At 42.3% G+C, this 24,881-nt stretch overlaps 1 protein-coding gene across 12 annotated transcripts in view; it reads left to right on the forward strand.

Annotated features, from left to right (window-relative positions):
* AFG2A (AFG2 AAA ATPase homolog A) overlaps positions 1–24,881 on the forward strand; it is a 225,264-nt gene that overhangs the window by 89,224 nt on the left and 111,159 nt on the right. The window contains exon 14 of one of the 12 annotated variants that reach the window (XM_064149952.1): positions 1,182–2,002. The exons of 10 other annotated variants lie outside the window; for them this stretch is intronic. In XM_064149952.1, coding sequence (XP_064006022.1) covers positions 1,182–1,213 — 32 coding nt within the window. In that variant the 3' untranslated portion in view covers positions 1,214–2,002. Of the gene's footprint in view, positions 1–1,181; positions 2,003–24,881 lie in introns of those variants that run through there. One more of the 12 variants, XM_064149947.1, reaches the window with a different exon arrangement.

Consider the following 24,881-nt stretch of genomic DNA (forward strand, 5'->3'; position numbering starts at 1 on the left):
CTGGTAACCACTGGACCACATTCCTCCTTAGGGGCCAGAGGAAGAAGCCAAGTCTTAAAAGAAGTAATTTCTCTGCTGCCTTGCAAATACTGGTGCAGTCCACAGGCTATGTATCTGTGGTAGGGCTTCCACTGGCTGGTCCACATACAGAGTAACATCCTTCTGCCACCACAAATTGTTTTCTTCGTCCAGATGGAAAGTGTCTGGTCTGTGGACTGGTTATTTAGGTTAGTATATGCAGGAAGGCTACTGGGAGTTCTGATGATAGACTGGGACTATATTGTGTGTAGCACTGTGCAGAATAACCCTGTCCCTGCCCATTGTAAGAGGAAAGTTATTGTTGTCAGCAGTGTGCCCTGTTCTCTAGTTTTTCTTGCAGACGGCTCTTCTTCTAACCTTCAATAATCCATGGGAAGAATCTGATACAAGATGGTTTAAAGATTATAAAGATGCTGAGAGTTTACCAGACCTGCAAGGGCAGCTGCAGCCTTGTTTTGTTCTTCTGTGTGTGTACGTTGTAGAGTCCTGCCTTAGATTTCATGAGTGCAAAGTATTTGTTTGAGGGATTACTTATGGATGGCTCAATGCCAGTGAAAATATCTGCTTTGAGTGCAGCAACAATCAAAAACTGAAGTATTAAGACATATGCTGAGCAGTATAGGGATGATATAAAAATAGTTTGGTGCTATGCTCTCGAATGGAACAATGTGGCCAGTGCTGATATGGTGCTGTGGAGGAGGTTCAGGGATCAGCAATCTCAATCGTTCAGGGAGTACAACAACTTGCAGATAAGGGAACATGACTTTTGTTTTCACAATTTTAATCTTGGCTGAATGTGAGTAGAAGGAAGGCAAGAGCAAATGCAACAGTGAATGGGAAAGAAGAGGAAATGAAAATAGCTGTTTGTATTTCTTGTTACTTGAAGGAGATAGCCATGTTGAGTGGATAAGTGGTTGACTGTGGATAACAATGCTCAGCAAGCGGCTAACGGAACAACTGAATTTAAGAAGGTATCAGAGAAGAGAGAAATAGCTCTTGGCAATCACTGCCATACAGATCACTGAGATGAGCATCTCAAACAGATTACACAATGGATTTTCTATTGATTCAAGTAATAAAGCTGTCCCAATTTTAGGAATAAATATTACTTAAATGTGTTTTGTCATGTCTATGTTTTAAAGTGAATGCAAGTCCTTGTAATGGATTCTATTAGTCACCATCTGCTTCCTGGAGCTTGGAGGATCCTCAACAAGTGAGGACTAGAAGGTCTTAAACCAGGACAGATAGACAAAGAACCGCAAAGGCAGTTGTCTGTGTTGTGGTGCCTCTTCCTTTGTGCAGCATATCCTTCTTTATTTGCTGCAGTAAACGTGTGGTAAGTGAGACACCTCGGTTTGAGTCATATGCTGCCTTTGTGGGGACGACGTGCCTTCTAGACGCCACTGCAGGAGAGCAGACAGGCAAACCCTGGTTTCCACACAGAAAGTATAAAGGTAACGCAACTTCTTGCCATTATACGAGTCATGATGGTTGCAAGTCTGTAAGAACTTGCTCAGCTTGAAGGATGGAAAGTACACAGGGAATGCTTCTTGGCTGACAACAGGCTCTGTCAAAGATAGGTGGGAAAAGAGATGTTAAAACTGACAGGTACTGGGGTTCGTCGAATAGTGGCTGCTCATTTTTTTTTCACTTAGAGCAGTTTCTTGCTTTATCCAATACTTTCTGAGAGAATATGTTGTTGCAAGCCTTTTTATTATGGTTGTATTTTTATTATTGCTTTTATAATGTTGGCTGCAGAAGTGCTGCCAAATCCTTCATGGTGAGCTGTAGCAAAACCACCTGGGATTAATCAATATGCTAAATTATTATTTCACTTTTATAGGGTTAGGAATCCCATGTGTGTATACCAATTAATTGTGTTCATGGAGACTTTTCTTTTACACTGCTGCTTCTCACACAAGTAGAAATAATACTGTAATTGCCTTTTTTCCCCCCCTTTTAAAATATATATTCCTTTATTTTCCCCCCTCTCTGTGTCTAATGCTTATTGTGAAGATAAATGAAACATTGTTCATTTGGTACTTCAGGTCATGGTTTTGTGGTCATGGAAGTGTTGGGTGGAAGGTTGGACTTGATGATCTTAGAGGTCTCTTTCCACCGTAATGATTCTAAGATTTGTTGTTTCTCTCTTAAATGTAAGAAAAGCCAAAACCTAACTGAACTTTTCCTGTTTTAATTCCTTCTCCTTCCTCTTCTCTTTTTCTCCCTGCTTTGAAATAGTGTCCATTTACTGGACGATGCTCTCTCCCTTCCTGCTTTTCCTGCTTTGTAGCTACATTGCATGCAGTGCCACACTGACAATTAACAGGGGAAAAATAAACACAGCTTCTGTACACTATGGATAGGCAAGCAGAAGAGCAATGCAAAGCCATTTCCCTCTTTGCCCTGTGTGCAGCAGGGCACAGTAACGTGTTTGGTTTAGGTGCAAATACCTCTCCAAAGTACAGGCATGTACAATTTAGGTTTATACAAGCCCAGATCTAGCTGATGGCTTTTGAACTCAAACAGATGCCCGAAGTGATGAACAGGTAACTAATTGAAACTATCTACCTCCATTCAGCTTTATAAAATGAACTACCACATAGCAAATCAATACAACATTGTGTGTTTTTTGAGAATAAGAGGAGAACTAATTTCTTCTAAGCAGCATTTTCAGTGAAGTGCTCAGCTGTGCATGTAGAAAACCATAGTGATTTGCTAGGATGCATGATGGTTTCACTGGCATAAATTTGCCATGGCTGCATTACTCCAACTCAACTGTAGGAAGGTTTCTTTAAATGTCTGTCAGTAGAGTATTTAAACCACTCCACACAGACCTAGGGGGAGGCAGTGCTGGGTTAGTGGTTGGGCCTGATGATCTTAAAGCCCTCTTCCAACCTAAGTGATTCTATAATTAAATTCTTAGGATCTTCAGTGAAAGATCTGTGGTAGTTTGCAAGTTGTTGATGATTCAGTTGAAATCCCTGTCCCAGTATTTAAGAGTACAGTTTCTGATGTTCTGGCCCCTGCAAGGATGCACAATGGAGATTTTTGCTCTTCTCTTTGTCTTGGAGGCAGTTATCTGGAATGACTGATGAGATTCCTCAGGATGGTGACTGAGATGGTGTGCAGAGAAGTCAGATGATGATGAAGACAAAGGTGACCCATCTCATCCTCCTGAAATCCTGGTTCTGGAAGGCTTGCTCACAGGTGGCCAAATGTAGCTGGTGATTAAGTTGTAGTTAGACACATTTGAATAATTTAGTTCATGTTTTAGTAGGTATCTCTGAATTTTTACTTTAGTTCTGATGTTCTCTTGCTGCTCCTTATGTCAGCTGTTTCATGTTAGCTTGTCAGAGAAGAGGAAGAAAAGAGGTTGCAAATGTGTAGGGACAGTCTTGTGCCTGTGGAGCAGATTACCTCCGGGACGTAAGGCTGAAAACAGCTTTCCGTTTGTTTTCCCTTTTCCTTCCTTTTTCAGTCCTCCAGTAATAGCTCCCTTGTTCCGAAGAACAAAACCAGCACTTAGTGGTCATTCAGAAAGATTCATTAAAAGCAGGAATGGAGTAATTGTAAACAGGCACCCCCCAACCCCCCCCTTCCATTCTAGCCCAGGGCACAGCAGCCTTGTGTTGTCTGGCTCCAGACAATTTTGGAGAGGAGAGAAAAAAAAAAAAGAACAATAGCCTTTGGACGTTAAAATAACCTTTCCTTATTCAGCTCTTACAGTACTTTCTTAGAAAACTGAGGAAATATCCCCAGTTTAAATTTCTTAAACCACAGAATTTAACTGATAAATGTTCTTTTGTAGTAAAATCATAGCATGACTCTTATAGTAAAACAGAAGTAGTAACCGTGCTAAGATTTTATTGCTAAAGGTAAGAAAGGTGGAGAAACAGCAATAGGAAGCTTAATTATGGCAGTTTCCTTATAGGCTGGGGTAATTGGTGGCTAATAAAGCTATGATTCACTGACTGTCATTTTTACAAGAGCTATCCAATAGGTGTTGCAGGTTTCTTAACCTTTGTGCTTACCAAGAATTATTGGCAGCAGTCGAGGCTGCGAGGAGTAGCAGTAATTTGCTGGGGAGGTGATGTTCATGGCAGTTGTTTGATTGCTAAGAAATTTTCTTAATTATAGAATTCTGGAAGGGAGCTCAAGATGAGCTCTGGATTCCTTTCCTTTTCCCTCCCCTTTGACTCCGCATCTGTGGAGCCCTTGCAGAGTGAATTCTGCCTTCCTTACTCTCCTCGGCTCTTCCCGGGACTGAACTGAAGCTGAGGCTGCTAAACCACCAGGGTTTTAGAATCATAGAATCATAGAATCAACCAGGTTGGAAGAGACCTCCAAGATCATCCAGTCCAACCTATCACCCTGCCCTATCCAATCAACCAGACCATGGCACTAAGTGCCTCATCCAGGCTTTTCTTGAAGACCCCCAGGGACGGTGCCTCCACCACCTCCCTGGGCAGCCCATTCCAATGGGAAATCACTCTCTCTGTGAAGAACTTCTTCCTAATATCCAGCCTATACCTACCCTGGCACAACTTGAGACTGTGTCCCCTTGTTCTATTGCTGGTTGCCTGGGAGAAGAGGCCACCCCCCACCTGGCTACAATGCCCCTTCAGGTAGTTGTAGACAGTAATAAGATCACCCCTGAGCCTCCTCTTCTCCAGGCTAAACAGGCCCAGCTCCCTCAACCTCTCCTCATAGGATTTGTGCTCCAGGCCCCTCACCAGCTTTGTTGCCCTTCTCTGGACACCTTCCAGCACCTCAACATCTCTCTTGAATTGAGGGGCCCAGAACTGGACACAGTACTCAAGGTGTGGCCTGACCAGTGCTGAGTACAGGGGCAGAATAACCTCCCTTGTCCTACTGGCCACACTGTTCCTGATCCAAGCCAGGATGCCATTGGCTCTCTTGGCCACCTGGGCACACTGCTGGCTCATCTTCAGCTTACTATCTATCAGTACCCCCAGGTCCCTTTCCTCCTGGCTGCTCTCCAGCCACTCTGTCCCCAGCCTGTAGCGCTGCATGGGGTTGTTGTGGCCAAAGTGCAGAACCCTGCACTTGGCCTTGTTTTGTTTACATGCAAAAAAACAGGTGCAAAAGTATTATAATGCTTGCAACTGCTCCAAAATTTAGCTTTTTGTTGGTAGCAACCAACATGCACTGAACAACAGGTAGATGCTTCTTAAATAAGATGGGTTGACAGTGTGTCCTCTAGAAACGGTTATCTGTGCTAAGCGTGAGAAGTGAGTGGTCACCATTCCTGCAGGTCTTTAAGAGAAGATTGGATGTGGCTCTGGTGGCACGGTTTAGCTGTTGTTGTGGTGTTAGATTATAGGCTAGACTTGATGGTCTTGGAGGTCTTTTCCAGCCTGGGTGATTCTGTAATTCTGTGAAGCCCTTTTCAACTGGAGAACTAGCTAGCTTCAAAGCAGTCCGACCAACGTGTTTCTCCTGGTAGACGCTAACTAGATGTGAATCAGGGGAACAGTAGAGTGCCAACAACAGTAGTGTTGCTCTTCATGTGGTGTGGAGAAATGGGTCTGCATTTAGTCTGAGGGCTTCATTGATTGAATTGTGTGATTGGTACCTGGTTTGAATTGTTCTGCGTTATCCTGGCTGTCTTCTTATGGCCCAGTATTTTGCCAGGGAGTATTAAGTGGAATTGCTGAGAGAGGATTTTACTGGAAGGTTCAGGTGCAAAAGCTGTTAAGGCCCAGTTGCAGCACTGTTGCTATTGTGACTGGTTGAAGTAACCACTTAAAAATAAATACCATTAGAAACAACCAAAACCCACCTGGTTATTCGCTGCTGTTTTACAAGTGATGGGGAGGAAATTAAATGGTTAGTATGCTGATGAAATTTTTCTTTTGGTTGGGATCTGCTCTATTTATTTAGATGCTTCTCAGAGTGCCCTCTTTTCTTTTTTTTTTTTTTCCCTTTTTCTTTCCCTAAAGCAGAAGAGGCCAGAGCAGGAGCCCATGGAGAGAGGACAGCATGTATAAAAGCCTCTCCAAATAACAAATGTAAAGAGACAGGTTTTGTGTGCATGCTACTGGATTGATAGGATGTGGCACAGCTTCTTTCACCTCCAGCCTAACCTTGTGGCAGAAGACAGTATAAGTGGGCCCATAAGTGATAGGTATATAATGGGCAGTCGTGCATGGCTTTTGAGTCAAAGCTTCACACCTGTCCTGTGTCACAACAACTTCCTTTGCACATAGCAGGAGCAGTGGAGGGGAAACCAAGTGCCCTGTTTTTCTCTTGAGCTTGCCAGAGGAGTCACTAAAAGCTCAATCTAAGACATCAACTGGTAGTTCTATAGCTCAGTCACTGTATTCACTGTATGCTGAAGAGATGGCCTCATAACTGCTGTTTTATCACAGCAGTGTCTCTCTTTGGTGTTTTATTCTGAATTCCTACCTGCAGTGCTTTGGGCTTGTGCAAAAATCACTGGCAATGAAAAATAGATTCTGTGAGTTATTTATTTATTTCAAGTAATAATGTAATTGGATAATAAGGTCCTGAAGCTTTTCCTCTTTCTGGAGAATCAGGACAGTTTTCTGTTTGACATAACTCTTTTTGAGTTTCCTTAGAACTGTGAGAAACATCTTCAAAGACCATTATTACAAAGGCTTCTGAACTCGCATTGTGCTGAAGGATAATAATTGCTTTTACACAACCTTTTTATTTGTTTTCTTTTGACATTGCTAAGTAAAGACTTCTCAGGAAAAAAAATGGTGAGTCTTTTTTTCCACTCTGTTTTGTTGTTGTTCTATTATTTTGTTTGTTTGTAGTTTGGTGTTTTTTTTGTTTTGGGTTTGGATTTGTTTTTAATAATGTTAGTTAACATTGGGTAACTCAGTGCTTCAAGGAGAAAATAGCTGATGAACTCTGGAAGAACATACTAATCCCACACCTGACTCAATGCTGTTACTCCTTTCCCTCTACCTTTAGTTCTGGAGTTGACCTGAATTGCTTGTCCCAGGGCAGTGTTTTTAATCAGAGGCTGAAACAGCATCACATCTTGACAGCATCCTCACACCCACAGAACCACATTTTTCTGTGGCTTTCAACTTGGTGATCTCAGTCCTTCATTGGTTCATTCCTCTTTATGATATGCTGTATCTTTGGAGCTGTAACTTATGGTTAGGGGAGTTGAAATTTCTCCCTGAACTTGTTCAAATCACTTGAAAAGTGAGGAGGAGAGAAGTGTGTTATCTCAATAGCAATATTAGTTTGGGTCAGTGTCTTCCCTTGGTAGTCAGTCATAAATACAAGCCCAGTTAAGATGTATTACACATCGCCTTTGTGAAGGGCTTATGCTGACATGACTCTGAGAGTGATACTTTGGGGCTTTCTTTCATAATAATAGATGTGTTCAACTTCTGTGGGTACAGAGATCTTAAAGCTTGGGTTGACATGCTATTAGGTTCTGTGGTAAAGGGTTGGACTTGATGATCTGTGAGGTCTCTTCCAACCCTGATGATACTGTGATACTGAGGTATCTATGTAAGTCAGATTCCTCTAGCCCATCATAGAATCAACCAGGTTGGAAGAGACCTCGAAAATCATCCAGTCCAACCTATCCCCCAGCCCTTTCCAGTCAACTAGACCATGGCACCAAGTGCCTCATCCAGTCTCTTCTTGAACACCTCCAGGGACAGTGCCTCCACCATCTCCCTGGGCAGCCCATTCCAATGCCAATCACTCTCTCTGTGAAGAACTTCCTCCTAACATCCAGCCTATACTTCCCCCGGCACAACTTGAGACTGTGTCCCCTTGTTCTGTTGCTGGTTGCCTGGGAGAAGAGGCCACCCCCCACCTGGCTACAATGTCCCTTCAGGTAGTTGTAGACACATCTATTCCTTCACACACATCTATTATTTCAATTGTTTTACATATTTAGTAGTGAAACATACCTGGCAAAAGTGACAAAGCTTGGGATTCAGTGATTAGTACTACCTAGGATCTGCAGGTAGCATTTATACACATGACCCACCTGTTTCTGTCTGATTTAGTACCAACCTGCTAATGACTGACAGCAGATGTATTTTTACTGCGATTCTGCCATTTATAGTCCTTGTCGTTGTGGGGTCAGGGGCCTTGGATCTTCGTGATGTCAGGATTGTGTCCTGAACGTGGCACAGATGGAATGTTGCAGTGATCATCCTGTTCTGATCTGTGGCTGAAAGTTAAGTCACATGGATAATACAGAGTATTTGGCAAACTGGATCACTTGCCCCACAAAATCTGAAGCAGAAACTTCTACATCCTGACCTCTTTTTCATTTTGTGATATAAGAAATTTGAGAAATGTAACTTGTGTTTAGAGTCTTAGCAGAATTTCTGACTGTGCTATTGAGAGAGTAAAATGTGTTTGGTTTGTTTGTTGTGTGTTGGGATTTTTGTGGTTTCCTTCAAAAATCATTACCCATTAGTGCTAAGAGTTTGTGATAGTCCAGTAGCAGAAAGCACACGATTTTCTTCTCACAGACAATGCTTGTGCTTGCAAATATGAAGAGATAGAGGAATCATCTCAGCTTTCTCTATTTTGGGATCCATGTTTTCTCTTTTAACTTCCTCTGGTGATGTTTTGCACAATAGCTTCTGTAGCATGTAAATATATGGAGACGTCCAGTAAAAAGGTGAAGGTGGGTCATGGTCTTGCACAGAGGAGATAATAGGAGATTTGAAAGAAGAATAAAGCACAAAGGCAATGTGAATTATACCAGTGCAGTGACTTTTGAAGTGGTAAGTGCTGTAGTATTACCATAGTTGCTTTTCCTTGCCTTTGTTCTGTCATTACCTAAGAAAAGATTGTTGTTTGATAAACAAAGTGCAGTGTTGGATGCCAGATGAAAGCATAGCCAAGAGATTAGATTACATTATCAAGGGAGGGAGGAAGGAAGATGCATTGAGAACGGGTCTGTTCCAAGTCACCAGGTAATTATCAATCTCCGTAATTATAAAGGGGTAGCCTCTCCTTTCTAATGTCTGTTTTAAATGTTAGTTGTGATTAAAAGCAGATCATTTGCGGTGGAGGAGTGGGGGAGGAGGAAAGAGCTTTTTTCCCCCGCTGCATCCAGACTGTTGTTGAAACAAAGAAAAGCTTCAAGAGAGTGCATAAAATCCTGCAGTGGTGCACATTTGGAGCGCTAAGGCAAAGGGGATGGAGAGACCACTGGACTGCAGATGTTTTGACAAAGAGGGTGTAGAAATCAATCCAAAACCAGAGTGTAGTATGAAGAAAATTGCTTTTTATTCTGTTAATGAAGTCACAGGTCTAGTTTAGCTAATGTGAAGAAAGAGACCGATATCGAGGGAAACCTTTTTTCAGAGAAGGATGTTTGACTTTTTAAAGCAACAGTCGTGAGAGCTGATGAGTCTTGTGCTCCCAGACTCTGATTGATAGTTGTGTGATCTCCATCTCTGCTGTCAGCACAGATCTCAAATCTGAGGGAACATTAAGTTCAGAATGGTAGATAGGTAGATAGCTTATTCCATGCAATACCCATGCTGGTATCTCTGTTGGCAGATAACAGAATTTTGCCATGTGCTGTGTTATTTTTTGCTCTGTTTGTTAGCCACAGTTACTAGAATCTTGAAGATCTCAGAGCATAACCCAAGGAGTCCCTGTAGTGGTGCCTAGAACTGTTTCAGCCATTCTCTCCACCTGTCTTCTATGTTTTTCAGGTATTACTGATATCCCCCTTTAATGTCAGAAGGGCATACTTTATTAGTATTGCAGAATTCATAGCAGCAAGCCATCTCTGTTGTTTGGAGCATGAAATGATGGGTCTGGTTTCACCATTCTTTTTGGTCCTACATTATACTTCCAGTCTCCCCACTTGTGGCAGTTCTAGAAGTCAATAAAAATACTAATCACTGGATTCTCAGACCTAAACTTCTGATGCTCAACCTAGCCAGTGTATATCTTTTACATTTTGAAGGGCTGACCTCTGCTTCTTGGGTGTTTTTAGGTAGTGTCTGGAGGTAATGGAAAGCAAGCTCTTTGTTCTGGTGATTTTTGGACTTGTAGCATAATGCTGGTTTGTGCTGTTCTGTGGAAAAGTAATTCTGGATTGATTCCCTGAATTTGCAGTGCAGGAAGATTTGGAGGAAAAAAAATTAAGTGAACTCTGTGCTGAACTGAAAAGCTGATTAATACAATTGCAAGTTAAAGCTCCTGTGGCATAAGAGGTGATAAGCTTCAAGTTATCAGCTTCCTCTCTTGCAGAACTGGCCTAAAACTGTGTTATGTCTGAATTATGACTCAATAGTTCTATTCTTTGCTTCCTAGTAACAATGTCAGCAGATGCTGACAGCACAGTGAAATGTCTTTACAGGTTTTCAGTTTTATGAGTACTGGAGGAAATAAGGAGTAGGCAGCATTTTGTGAGGTAAGGCTTTAGGGGGAACCAGCAAAATACTCAATGACATGGCTGCATATCTTTCTGTATAAGATGGTCAGGATTCGGGTTTTATGAGAGTTGCTTGCTTTATAGGAGTCGGAAATTGATTAGTCTGTGTTGTCTATTGAGAAGAAACCAAGGATACAGCAAGTTCCTTGTCAGTGGCAATTCTTGCCAATTGTATCTTTTACCAGTTGTGATGCTCACAGTCTCTGTGGTGGCCACTGAGTTCTAATCATCCAGGCTCTGCCACCTGATTTTTCACATGATACCAGGTGTTGAAAGGATTCATTTCCTGAGGTTGTGTTGATTGGGCTGCACTTTGAAACATGAAGTTGTAATATTGCAGTCTTAGTAGGATAATAATCATCTTGCAATTTCCATGAAGCAAGCGACTGGCTGAGGCACTTAGTGCCATGGTCTAGTTGACTGGATAGGGCTGGGGGATAGGTTGGACTGGATGATCTTGGTGGTCTCTTCCAACCTGGTTGATTCTATGATTCTTCCTTCTTTAGATCTTCCATTCCTAAGAGACAACAGCATTAAAGAGGACAAGGAGAGTGGCTGTTGAGATGAGATTCTAGCCCGTGACTGAGGTAGCTTTGTATAAAATGGGGAGTTTTGCTTTATGAAAGGTCTGTGCATGGTAATGAAACTGGAATTGCGGTCACTGCTATTGCAAAATGAAGACAGTGGAAGACATGATCTCTGCTGTGAGTTTTCACATGCTCTTTTGATGTGCCTGCTGACTCATGTGCAAAGAGCCATGTCATAGTCTGAAGAGCAGGAAGCAAATGAAATTGCTAGTATCAGAGACTCAGTCTTCCTAGATAGCATATGAATTGCGGTGAACTCAGCAGCATTTGTTACATGCTCTGTTGCATTTTGCCTCTTAAGCTAAAAGGAATGTTCAAATACTCCATTTAGAGTCCTGCATTAGACCTGATTCTCTTTGAGTTGATTAACAAATTACAATACAGGTGTTTTTTTTTATAGTCACTGCCATATCCATATCTGGACCACATAATGTGGACTTGTCTGTGGGAAGCAGTCTGCCCTGATTAAATAGTGTTGGTAAGGTCCCTGCCTTACTGAAAAGATCCTCCCTCTCCTAGTATGGTATTTCAGAGCAGATTGTTCAGATGTAGAGAAAGAAAAAAAACAGAAGGAAAGAAATAGGGGGTGAGAGGGAAAAGGGGTGAGAGGGAAAAGGGGTGAGAGAAAAGGGAGTAGGGAGGAGAGGAGGGGGAATGAAAGTAGAGAAAAGCTCCACCTGACAAACCATTGTTTCTGGAGAGCAAACACACCTACTAGGTGTTTTTCCATCAGGATCTATTGAATTAGTCCACTGCATCCTGATCAGGGAAACTGTACAAGTAGGAGGTTTGCAGTGAATACACTGAGTTTTATCAACAGCTTTGAAACTCACTGCCAGAGCTCACATGCTTTTGTGCAGTAATTTGTTTATCATTGTTTCCTTCCTGTGAAAACAAAACATAGTGACAAGCAAAATACACATTTGGACAACATTTAACAGTTTGAAGACTGAATTGTTTCATAAAAATAATTTGATGGTGTGCATTTGTTCCCTCATGCAGTGGGGAACTGGAGAGGAGCAGCTGCTGGGGAGGTGGAAAATTAGCAAGATGCTCCATCTTTGCAGGGAATACAGTCTCTGCTAAAACATGAGAGCAGAGTAGATGGCATTGAACTAGTTGTAGTTCTGCATGAAAAGAGGTGCTCAGCAGCACAAATGGGCTGTCTCTCACAATGACAGCACTCTGATACCGCGTGCAATGAAAGTATGGATTGGCAGTAAGGAGCCATGGAGTTACCAAGTTGCCTGACTTTCCTACTCCTGAGCTAGGAGCTGTGGCTGAGGTAAGGTAACTGAGTTATGTGTGGGTTCTTTTCCTGTGCCAAAGCAAGCATCATAAACTGAGCCATGAACGGGGTTCAGCTGAACTCATTTTACTTGGGAGTAATTGCAGTGGATTAGAACTGGTGAGGTCAATCACCGTGCTTCAGAGGAAGGGGAGGAACTTTGCTGAGACTCAGGAACTCAGGAACTCAGGAACAGTTTTTCATTGTTTGTCTGGACTTTTGTCAGGTAGTTAAGACCCAGACCTGCTGCTGGCACCCAAGGTTTGAGTCTTAGGGCCTGTGAGAAGTGTTTCTGGACTCTGTAGAGGAATGTGCTATTGTTCCCATTGTCCTTCTTGGGAGGAAAGTTTCTTTAGACAGTTCCAATTTAAATTCTGGAAAATGTACAGTTACAAAGCTGGGAAACTAAGCTCTTTTTCAGGTCTCTGCCTTCTCACTCAACTCTACTAGGGAGTCTTAAGATGGGAGTGATTTGCCATTGGAATGGGCTGCCCAGGAAGGTGGTGGAGTTGCTGTCCCTGGAGGTGTTCAAGAAAAGACTGGATGAGGCACTTAGTGCCATGGTCTAGTTGACTGGCTAGGGCTGGGTGCTAGGTTGGCCTGGATGATCTTGGAGGTCTTTTCCAACCTGGTTGATTCTATGATTCTATGAATCTGAGGAGATTGCATCCTGCATTGTACAGGATATCTTTTAGGTTTGAAATACATGGAAAGGTTTGTCTTCATAGTCCTCTGTATTTAGGCTGTCATTCTGCCATAGGGCTTCTAGTTTAATTTTGTGTGTGATTTTGGCCTGCCTCAGTTGCATTCACCCATAATAGAAGTGAAAGTGAAAAATACTTATCTTTATTGTGTGCAGAGTGTTAGTTTTAGGATCTGACTAGCTATTTATCAGTGGAAGTGTATATTGTAACTGGGACCAGAGTTAGGCCTTCCAGTGTGAATTTAGGTAGAGGATGATGTCTTCGGGCTGCGATGCTTTGGTTGATGCCTCTTCTTTGATTGTTGTGTCTAGGTGGGGGAATCTCACAGCTGGTTGATGCCAGAGGTGATATAAATGAGCAACCATTCAGAGCAGTTAGTGAGCTGAGAGCACCTGCACTTTTAACCCAACAGCTATGAGGTGATGCTTACTGTTTTAGATTTCTGTTGACCATACCAAAGGGTAAGATGGTGACCCTCAACACTGAGCATTCCCTATCCCATCTCTTCAGTTTCTTTGTCCCTGGAAGGATAGCTGTGTTGTTGTGGAGGTGCTGTTAACATTCAAAAGAGAAGTGATCATTTCAGTTGGCTGTTCTTTAGCAAACGACCTTGTTTTATAAGCAAATGAGTGGCACAGAGCAAGTGGTACCCTTGGTAGTGAGGAGACCATTGTAGCCTTACAGCTTCTTGGTGCCAATGATGTGAAGAGAGCCTGGGAAGTGTGACCTATTTTTCCATAGTGAGTCGTGGGTGATTAGCAGTTGGCAATGAACTGATGCAAAATGATAATGCACGAGTGGCTGTGGTAATTGTTGTGTTGTCTGTGTCTCAGGAAGAGGTGTGTCTGCCTCTTGCCTGCAGTAAAATTGATGACATAGTCTGATAGACAAGTGCTACATAAAGACTGAGAGGAATTTATAGGCACCTGAAGGCAATACAAGCCGATGATGAAAGGTGTTCTCAGTGTTAGACACTAATTCATAGCGAAGTGAAATCCTCACAAGGGCTTTGTGTCTGCTGTACAGCTTACCCAGGACGAAAGCCCACCTGAATGGCAGCAGGTTGTACTTCAGATATGGTTTGGTGCCACGATGAAGTTCACAAGGAAAAAAAGTGAAAATCTTTATTAGACCTTAGCTACAAACTCCTTAATGCAGCTCTTTCGTAAGAATCTCCTCACCTACTGTGCCTGCTACTCTTACATGGTTACTTATCTACCTTTTCTCCTTTTTGTTTTCTTAAATACTGATATTCAACACACTAATATCAGGAAATACTTCCAAAGGAGAGTAGAACCTATATCTGAACCTCTTTGGTAGCTAGCTAAACATTTTATTCTGGGGAAAATGGAGCTATTCTCAGTCTTAGAATCATAGAATCAACCAGGTTGGAAGAGACCTCGAAGAGCATCCAGTCCAACCTAGCACCCAGCCCTAACCAATCAACCAGACCATGGCACTAAGTGCCTCATCCAGGCTTTTCTTGAACACCTCCAGGGACGGTGCCTCCACCACCTCCCTGGGCAGCCCGTTCCAATGCCAATCACTCTCTCTGGGAAGAACTTCCTCCTAACATCCAGCCTATACCTCCCCTGGCACAACTTGAGACTGTGTCCCCTTGTTCTATTGCTGGTTGCCTGGGAGAAGAGGCCAACCCCCACCTGGCTACAATGCCCCTTCAGGTAGTTGTAGACAGTAATAAGATCACCCCTGAATCTGCTATAGGTGACCCTGCTCTATAGGGAGGTTGGACTGGATGAGCTTTCAAGGTCCCTTCCAGCCTCTAACCTGATTCTGTTCTAGAGAGTTACAAACTGCATTTTGGGTGCCTTTTGCTGTCCTAGCTAGGTAGTGAAAACTGATGCTTGCATGGTCCTTCCAGCCCATCCCATCAGACGCTCAGTTTACTGGTGAAAGGACATTATTTTGTTCTTCAGCCAGTAGCTGCTGTGATTCTGAGCTTGCATTTGAATGCATATACAAATGCACTTCCTTTGTCCAGTTGTCACCATGCTCACTACTTCTCCACATCCTCAAAATCTATTTGATTTCCTGCTTTGTGGTCTGTATCAGTAGTTTGTTTGCAAAGCAAAAAGCAGTGGAGTGCCAGAATTCTTTCAGAAATGTTAGAGATGCCAACAATTATGGCGATGATACAAACTTTTTAAGCACATTTTTTCTGTTGCAAAACTCATGCCTTTCACAGTCTGTCTTTACATTTCATCTTCTTGGAAATCTAGAAAAAAAAAATTAAAATTGGACAGTCATTATGTCATGATTGGAGGCCAAGATGTGCTCTAATGCCTACAGTTATCTGAGGCTCTTCTCAAATATGCCAAACAAGTTCTCAGTTTCCAAGGTCAAAATCAACCAGATCTCAGTGTCTCTGGAATATTGGGGTTTTGTTGTTTGCTTTTTTTTTTGTTGTTTGCTTTCTTTTTTCCCACGTGAGCCATCTTGCTATTCTCTGGATGGCATCTTCTGTTTACTCTTTCAGTTCATTCACTTGAGTTAGTCTTTGCCAAACTGTGTGGATTTTTAACCCCCTTCCAAATCTTTCTCCATTGTTTTTCTCTGAACCACAACTTGCCCTTTTCCACCACTAATGATGCTTTTCCTTCTGACTTGCTCCTTTTGTGAACACTGGCCTATTCAAGGGCTGAATTTCTCAGTTGCTCCCAGCTTGACCTTTTTTCATTCTGTTGACTTCAGGCTTTCAAGTTTTCCCCTGCTTTTCCTCCCTCTTTTTTTGTATTTCTCTTGTCTTTTCCCTGGCACTGTATTTCTCCATCTTACTGTGTCCCACCCTTCCTGTTCATCTTAGCCACTTCTCATTCTGTCTCGTTTGGCAAAACCAAACACCTTCATAAGAACATCTCCAATTGTATTGTATTTACCTTTTCCATTTTTTTTGCTTTGCATACAGTTTCTCTGATTTTGCTCCTTTTGCAGTAACCATTTACTGCCTGAGGTTTTATAAACTTGTTAGTGATGAAAGAGGTATTGAGTCAAAATAGCTCTTCTCAAAGAAGAAAATGATAAATTGGAACAAAATGTATTTTGAAAACACTTCATAGCAACAAAAGGAGCTTTTTCACATCAACATCCTTTGCTTCTAAAGCTAAAAGAAGGGGTTCCACAGAGCTGCAAAAACAAATGAAACTTCTGATTAATTTGTTTGTCTCCCACTTGGCTGACTTCCATCGAATTTCAGGGATGCTGTAGCCAAACTTAGTGTATTGAACACTGCAGAAGCCACTGCAGGAGAGAAACATTATGGCCCCATTAACAGAGCTAAAATCTAAACTAGAATTACTGCCCGTCTAGACACTTGAGAGCAGGTTCAGGGCTAACTAGGAGAACTCTGATCACCTTTGTGCTCTTAGTATAGGAAAAGCCTTTGCCATGGAAGGGCTCTAAAGATGCTCTGGACTTGCCCTTGTGGTCGCGATAGTGAGTCAGTACCTTCTCTGCTCTCCTCTGGTCAGGGAACATGCAGAAGTGTCACAGTATCACAGCATCATCAGGGTTGGAAGAGACCTCACAGGTCATCAAGTCCAACCCTTTACCACAGAGCTCAAGGCTAGACCATGGCACCAAGTGCCACGTCCAATCCTGCCTTGAACAGCTCCAGGGACGGCGACTCCACCACCTCCCCGGGCAGCCCATTCCAGTGTCCAATGACTCTCTCAGTGAAGAACTTTCTCCCCACCTCCAGCCTAAATTTCCCCTGGCACAGCCTGAGGCTGTGTCCTCTTGTTCTGGTGCTGGCCACCTGAGAGAAGAGAGCAACCTCCTCCTGGCCATAACCACCCCTCAGGCAGTTGTAGACAGCAATAAGGTCACCCCTGAGCCTCCTCTTCTCCAGGCTAACCAATCCCAGCTCCCTCAGCCTCTCCTCGTAGGGCTGTGCTCAAGGCCTCTCACCAGCCTCGTCGCCCTTCTCTGGACACGCTCAAGCATCTCAATGTCCCTCCTAAACTGGGGGGCCCAGAACTGAACACAGTACTCAAGGTGTGGTCTAACCAGTGCAGAGTACAGGGGCAGAATGACCTCCCTGCTCCTGCTGACCACACCATTCTTTCACAGTGCTGCTTATGAGTAATGTGAGCCAGTGGTGGAGATGATGCTGGCTCAGTTATCCTTGGACACGGTGTGATGATGTAGACCTAATTTCCTGGTGAAACCAGACCAAAATATGCCAGAGGTCTCATGACTTTGTGAAATATGGTTAAGGAAGCTGAATACAGATACATGTTGTGGGTTTGTTTGGGGGGACTTTAAGTGTCTTGTTCCAAATTTCAAGGCTTTGGGTATTTTTCAAAGATTTTTTTTCCCTTTGATTCCTTTTACTGACTCTTAGAATTTTCTTTGGTTGCATTTCTTTCTTTAGTGGCTGTTGTCCCTTCCCACCTCAGCACTTCCTTCCCAAATTTCCCTTTCCAGGTATTTCTTGATGTATTATATAAGAAAACTTTCTGATTGTGTTTTTTCCCTCAGACTCTTCTAGTGAGCTTTGTTCCTTAGTCCCTAATTTCTACTCTTTGTGACTTCTTCCTTGCTTCTCCCTAATGCCTACTAAATAAAGCAATCTCATTGTGGTTTTAAATTCACATTATCATTGTCTTTAGACTGTTAAGATCCTTTTCTGAAATGGATAAGTGGTTTCTTTGGAAACAAAAGCAGTGATGCCACCCTGCTTCTCCTTCTCCCTCCCTGCAATACCCAGTGAATGAAAGTTAGAGCAGACAGAGAAAGGGGAAAGAACCTGTAATGACAAAGTGGGTAGCAGCATTGCTGTGGTTGTCATAGAGATGAAGTTGCGCATTTTGACTCGGAGCATGTGAGTCAAGAGATTTAAGTAATGACATCTATTAAAATATCTCGTGGGTTTCCTGCAAGTTGGCAACAGAGTCAGGGGGTTATTCTCAGCTGTCTGTGTTTTTGTTTGCTCTCTTCACCTTCCTGATTGACCTGTTTGGAAAAACATTCTATATCCATCGCTGCCTTCCAATCGGCTGCAGCCCTGAGGGGAAAGTTCACTGTTTAATTCCACAAGTGCTTATGGACAATGTGTATTATGAAGGTACACAGAAGGCTGTTGTACTTGCTCTGCAAGTGTTAATGGAACTGGTGTATTTGTCAAGAGGGGAAAATACAGCTACCCCTGTGTGGAAAGCAAGCACGCTGACTGGGACTGGATGGAGGAAAAGGCAGTAAGAGAAAGTGTATACTGGGGAGAGAACATTATTAGTTGCATCGATTCCCTCCTCCTCTATAGGATATTTCCTTGGTGAAGAATAAAAAGACAGTTCTGATTTTCACACTGTCACTTTTAAATGACAGCTAAAGCCTTGCATCAGAAATAAAACACAGAGTGGGAATCACTTTGTATATTCGTGAGCATCCAATTTCCCATTTATTGAATTACTTCTTGTTTACTGCTACTGTAGCTTTTGCAGAGTGCCTTATGCTTGAGATAATTCAGCTGTTTAAGAACCTGGCAGGAATAAATGAAGAATGTGTTTGTGGTAGAGATGATGGCTGTCAGTTTGTTAGGCCAACTTCTGCAATACATGGGGACACTTGGAGCAGTTTTCAGATGGACCTGAGGGTGCATCTTTTAAGGAAGTGATAAATATTTAACTGTATTGCATTTAGCTGTGCTTTTGAATCAATTTATTTTCTTTTCCAACAGAGGGAACCTCAGGAAACCATTCTGGAAACAATCATAGCATAATAATATTAAATTAAGCATTGATTATTCCCCCCCCTGCCCCTGATCTAATCTACTCAGTAAGTTATGTGAATGGAAGGGGTATTTTCACTTTATGACTACATTTTTTGGTGCTTCAGTACTCAGAAATTAGAGTATTAAAATAGTTTTTTAAAATGTGGTGTGGGGTTTTTTTTTTTAGTTTGGGTTTTTTTTGTTTATTTGATGATGTTTTGTCTTTTTAAATTTTATAAAATGTTTTAAGCCCTGTGTTTTTTCTGCTTGAATGTACAACTTTTGCTATACTTAATGAAAAACAAAAAAGGGGGGGGGGGTGTGCCAGCTCTCTGCTGCTGTTGCTTGTGGTTAGCAGGAATAAAACAAATTAAAACTCAGGCTGTGAATGGTTGAAGTTTGAGATTAGCTGGAGCACATTAATCTTACTTCTTTAGCGTCAGCCTGGACCAGTGATTTTCAGGGAACAACAATGCAGAGTTTTCATATAAACCTGCTACCAAAGCTACATAAATAAGGTTCTTGACTGCTTTGAAGTTACAGCAGTTTGAAATCATAAGAATGCTTTCCATGGAAATAATGTTTAGGCACTTCTGAGTTCCATTGGCAGTTAAGGAAATAACCTGTTATTTAAGTCATAGAACATATTTCTCCTCTACTTTTGCACCTATTGCATCTAAGAAGTCTTCTCCATTAAATGTTATTTTTTTACAAGTGCTAGAGACTCTTTCATGCCTTGCATTTATTGTAGCTATTGGCGGGGGGCAACGGGGACTGAACATGTTTTGAGTCTAATTGCAAGTGATTGGTTTTCCATTTTTCCTTACATGTCATTGTTTAAATTCTTCTCTTTTGACATGTTTTGTCCTAAAGCACTGCCTGTTTACAATTCAGTACTTCTATTAGCTTAAGGCCCAGCTAAGCAAATCCTGTTCTGTGTTAGTAAATGTCTTGCTTCTTGACAGATGTTGCAGGAATAGTCTGATGGATATGACATCTACAGCATTAGAGCTGCAACTCTGTGCCTCTCAGCTTGTGGTAGTATCAGACCTGTCTTTCAGTGGAAGAAAACAGTAGCTGCTTTCCACAACTAGTAACAGATTTTTTGTATTGTTTGTTTGAGCTTTTTGATGTGTTTTGGTTTTGTTTTTTTTTTTTTAATATATATTTTTTCTGTTTTAATTTAGTGGGGAAAAAAAGAAGCAAGTCTCCCACAAACTGAATTTGTAAAGTAAGTTGTAGTCATTAAAAAAATTAATCTTATGTGTTTGGATCCATAAGCATGGGGAGATAAACATCAGCATTTCTCAGGCTCAGAAGGCCAATTGCTGGTCTGTCTTATGCACCCAGATGTTTTGGATTTACTGGGTCTGTACTGAAAACCGTGGGTGAATTTGGCCCAGAAACTACATGACTTAATCATAGAAAGTTGTGTTATCTTATGAGAAAGAAAATTTTCGTGACAGATGCAGTAGTCCCTGAGCTGTCCAGCGGTTCCCAAACTAGCAATCAGGGGAACTGCTGGTGTTAGCTTTCCTTTTTGTTTTGAGTTAACAGGAAGGGAACAAATGAGCACTGGAGATAAAGACTTTATCCTCCAAGGAAGTTCTTTGATCCTGAGGTGGCAGAACCAGGGCAACTCCTGAGAGGAACACTTGTATGTCAGGATGAAGATTCCTTTTTTTTCCTGGGCTTTTGGCTTAGTTTTGTTTTTGTTTTTTCTGTGTACAAAATACAAGCAGAAGAGGGTAAGAAGCACTAATCCTGGAATACAAGCGTCCCAACAGGATTAGTGTAGCCATTAATGTCTTTGTAGACAAGTCTGAGAGGAGAAAGAGTTAAGGCAATTTGGATTCTCTTGATTTTTCTTTTGGAAGTTCAAAGCACTCTGTGCCCAAGGCAGAGTTCAAAGTTGAGGTGTGCTTTATTGTGATTGCTGTTGTCCTTGTGGGTATCACGAAGAGGTTGATGTGTATGAAGAGAGATGAGGTGCTATCTACTGAAACACATCCTTTTAGTATGAAGTGATTAGGGCCTGGAAAATAAATCTTACGAGGAGCGACTGAAGGAGCTGGGGATGGTTAGTTTGAAAAAGGGGAGGCTGAGGAGAGACCTCATGGCTGTCTACAACTACCTAAAAGGACCTTGTGGAGGGGTTGGTGCTGGTCTCTTCTCATAAGAGCAACTGGGTGGTTTTAAACTGGATGTTAAGGAGCGTTTTTTTCCCAGCAAGAGTGGTCAGGCATTGGAATGGGCTGCCCAGGGAGGTAGCTGAGTCACCAACCCTGGATGTGTTTAAAAGTCATTTGGATGTGGTACTCGAGGATATGTTTTAAGGGTGAACTTTGTAGAGTAGGGGTAATGGTTGGACATGGTGATCCTGGGGGTCTTTTCCAAACTGAATATTTCTGTGATTCTGTGAGAAGCTGCTTGGAGCTCCAAAAACACCAATGTGGGAGAGGGGCAGGACCTGCCAGAGGTGGTGGAAAGACTCCCATGGCCTCTCTGATTTGCAGCAGGCTGTTCACCTGTAACCATCACAGAGTTTGGTGGTACGGGAGCCTTTTGGTATGACATGAAGTAAGATGAGATGCATCCTGCCTCACTTCCAGAGCTTGGGGTTATTTAGCGTGTACAGTCATTCTTGAGTTTGTTTTTTGTTTCACTCATCAGTGAAGACATGTTCTTAAAGATGGAAATCACAATGGCCTGAATAAAAAGGAAGCTGCTGACAGCTTCACAGTTCTTCCTAATTGCTGTTATTCTCTGCTAGCAGTGCTGCTCCTCCAAAAGTATTTCTTTCAGCAGCAGCATCATTCTGACAGTCCTGCTCGGAGTCTTTAAAAGGTGCTGGCTCTTGCTGGTAAATCTTTCTTACTTCTTTCCCCCCAAATTATGCTGATGTAGAACTTACTGTTCACTCTTCTCGAGCATGTTCTACTCTGAATTAGCCCTACCCTGCTTCATAGTTGCCATTTTGTGCACAGCTCCCAGTCCTGTGGCAATGTTGGATCCTCCACAGTAACAGCTCGAATTTTCAAATACTTTTCCAAGGTTCTGTACAGGCAAAACAATATTCTTATTTTATAAAGAAATAGCAGAAAAAATCATAACTGTCAATCGTGGGAGCACTCTTAAAACTTGCATGACAAATTCAGTTACATTGAGGGCATGAATTCTTTTTCAAGGTTTTCATGTTTTAAGAAAGGAGCTTTCTGAAGCTGATTAGATTTCTAATGTAGACCATGTGTGGAACCTTCTCCTTTATTCTTAATTGTGCTCTGCAGGTTGCTGATTACAGGCACCTTTAGAGTACATCCTTTGGCATCCACAAGTATAAACAAAGCTGCAGACTCTCTTCCTCTCCCAGCAACGTGGTGTGTTGGTGAATTAATTAAGTAGCCTTGAGTTCTACATGGGTTTTCCCATTCTTGGAAAGGCAATTCTTTCCTTTCATGAGGCTGGAGATTAGGAGTTGAATTAAAGAGATAACGTGGGTTACTGTAAGAACCTGTTAATAAGTCAGTGAAATTACTGATCTTTGCAGTAGAAGGTTTTGAAGGAATGGTCTTAACAGCTTATGAGCTGTTTTCTTTCTTTTGATGGTGCAAAACTACTGGGAATGATTGTTTTCTTATGATTATAAGCTCTAAGGAATACTGTGCCCTTGGTTTTTGGTAACTGAGAAACCAATGAACTGAAAGGGAAGGCAGCACCAGAAGTGGGAATGTGTGATGTAGGAAAGATCCTGTGGTTTAGAAAAGATCAAACTGTAATGAGAAGAAACCACCAAATTTTCTGTAGTGGTGCAAAAAAGATTCACAGCAGGAGGAGTATTTTGCAGCCATGCTCTGCTGATGAGTGTACCACTCTAACCAAGTTAGACATACAGCTACATCGAAGTTCAAACAGGGGAACCAAGCACAGCTCCCAGATGCATCTGAGGAAATGGTCAGGCATTGGTTAATGGACCTTGTTTCTGTGTCACTCCTGTCTGCTGTGTTTATCCTTTGCCACCTTGCTCTTTTTCATACCCAGAAGGGGATTTTATCTTGACATGGTATGCTTCATCTCCTGTTCCAGGTAGGTGGTGGAGTTGCTGTCCCTGGAGGTGGTCAAGAAAAGACTGGATCAGACACTTAGTGCCATGGTCTAGTTGACTGGATAGGGCTGGGTGATTGGTTGGACTGGATGATCTTGGAGGTTTCTTCCAACCTGGTTCATTCTATGATTCCATGGGTGCTTACCTCTCTTAGCCTTTCCCCCTTCCTCTTCCACACATCTCTCTCTCTGTTGAAGACAGGGCCAGTTCAGAGTCAGCTGCTCTCATCAGAAGTTGTGTGTAGAAAGGAGAAAGGACCCTCTTCAGACTTTGATATGTGTTTCTTAGTCATGGCCACAGGCTCTGAAGGCATGGATTGGGAGAGGGAGCCCCTTTTAGCCCCATGTCACCGTGGGGACTCTTGAGGCATCTGGGACCAGTTAGGCGTGCTTGTGGATTTTGCTGCTTCTGGTCCTGTTTGGAGGTACAGCAGGGAGTCAGCCATGGTCCAGGTCTCCTTTGTAGTTGCAGAGGAAGTTGCTGGCTGGAGATAAGGTTTCTGAAGATCCGGACCACATCAGACTGCATGTCTGGCACTTGACTGTAACTGTGCAAGGAAGTCTTTCGGCATCAGAGTGAAATGAAACGCAGGTCAGAGCCTATGGGGTCAGAAGACAAAAACTGCAAAGCTAGCTTGAAATTCCAGGTCAAGAGTTTTTCCTCCTTTCGTTAAACAGAGCAAAAGGCATTTCTGATTACCAGTCATGCTGATAACAGAGCAGCATGTAGAGACCCAGCTCCTTTTGTACTCAGCCTTCTACTGGCTGCCTGTGCCCCCAAGAGCTTTCTTGGAATTGAGACCGATGCATGAAAACATCCAGCCATGGGTTTTGTGCAAGTAACCTGTGACTGATCTGAAAAAAAACAAAAAGGGACTGCACATCTTCATATGAGTCAATGTTTTGACTGTCTTTTAAAATTATTATATTCTACATAAAAAAGACACAGGATGAAGAACATCAGTGTTCCAGAGCCTGCTGCCTTGGAGCCGAAGCATTCCAGGAAAAGAGGAGGATGTTCTCCTTGAGATCATTCTCTTCCTCCTTTCTTACTGTGATCTTGTAGCCTTGATTCCCTGCCAGTGGCTTCTCTTCTGCATCCCACACTCTTGTCCAGGGGACCTGTGTGGAGGGACCTAAGTATCAGCCTTTATTGGAGTTTCAGTCTTTTTTTTTTTTTGGCCTCTTTTCCCTGCAAAATGAACTTTGCTGTTGGTCTGTAAAACACAACCAGATTTTGTTTGTCTCTTGAATGGCTTGGTTTGCTGTCCTCAAAGATCTGAATTATTTCAGTTTCTAAATAATTTGTCTCTTTCTGTTTTTTTGTTAGTCATCTAAACTCTAAATGATATCAGTGTAGTGCAGTTGCAATCTAAATACAGCAAGCTGTTTTCTTGGAGATGCTCTTAGCCTTGCCATTCAGTCTTGTGTGCAAGAGTGTATTTTTATCTACTGTTAGGAGGTGAATGTTTTAGTTGCAGCTGAATTAAACCTGTAGAACTGCTTTCCTTGCTCAAATAGAGGAGCTATGGTTAATTGCAGATATTGGTTCATCCTTTTGAATTTACCATTTGTTACCTGTCCACATTTGTCTGTGAAGTAGCATACTTGATGAGACAGCAACTTTGTGGCAGTGTGCCATATATTTTTAGTCTTTCTTGGAACATTTAGGTTAGGAAGTGGACTAATTAGCAAGCAAACGTTGTTTAGCAGAAGAACTCCAATTAGCACTGTTTGGCCAGGCTTCAGTGATAAACAAAGTTAGATGCACGTCAGTGTTTGTCCTAACAGTTTATAAAGTCTCTTTTGTGGTCCTGGGGGACAGCACACACCAGATACATTAAATAGTCTTTGCAGTCAAGGCCATGAGAAAAAGCTTACTATGTCAGGCTTAATAGGCTGTGCATGATACATTAGTGAGCTAGTTTGGAAGCCTTCCATTCATCTTCATTAATCTGAAATACTATCTAAACCTTTCCAAAGTATGGCTTCTTCTTGG

This window comes from Pogoniulus pusillus, chromosome 10 (assembly GCF_015220805.1).
Source record: "Pogoniulus pusillus isolate bPogPus1 chromosome 10, bPogPus1.pri, whole genome shotgun sequence".
NCBI classification, from domain to species: Eukaryota; Metazoa; Chordata; class Aves; order Piciformes; family Lybiidae; genus Pogoniulus; species Pogoniulus pusillus.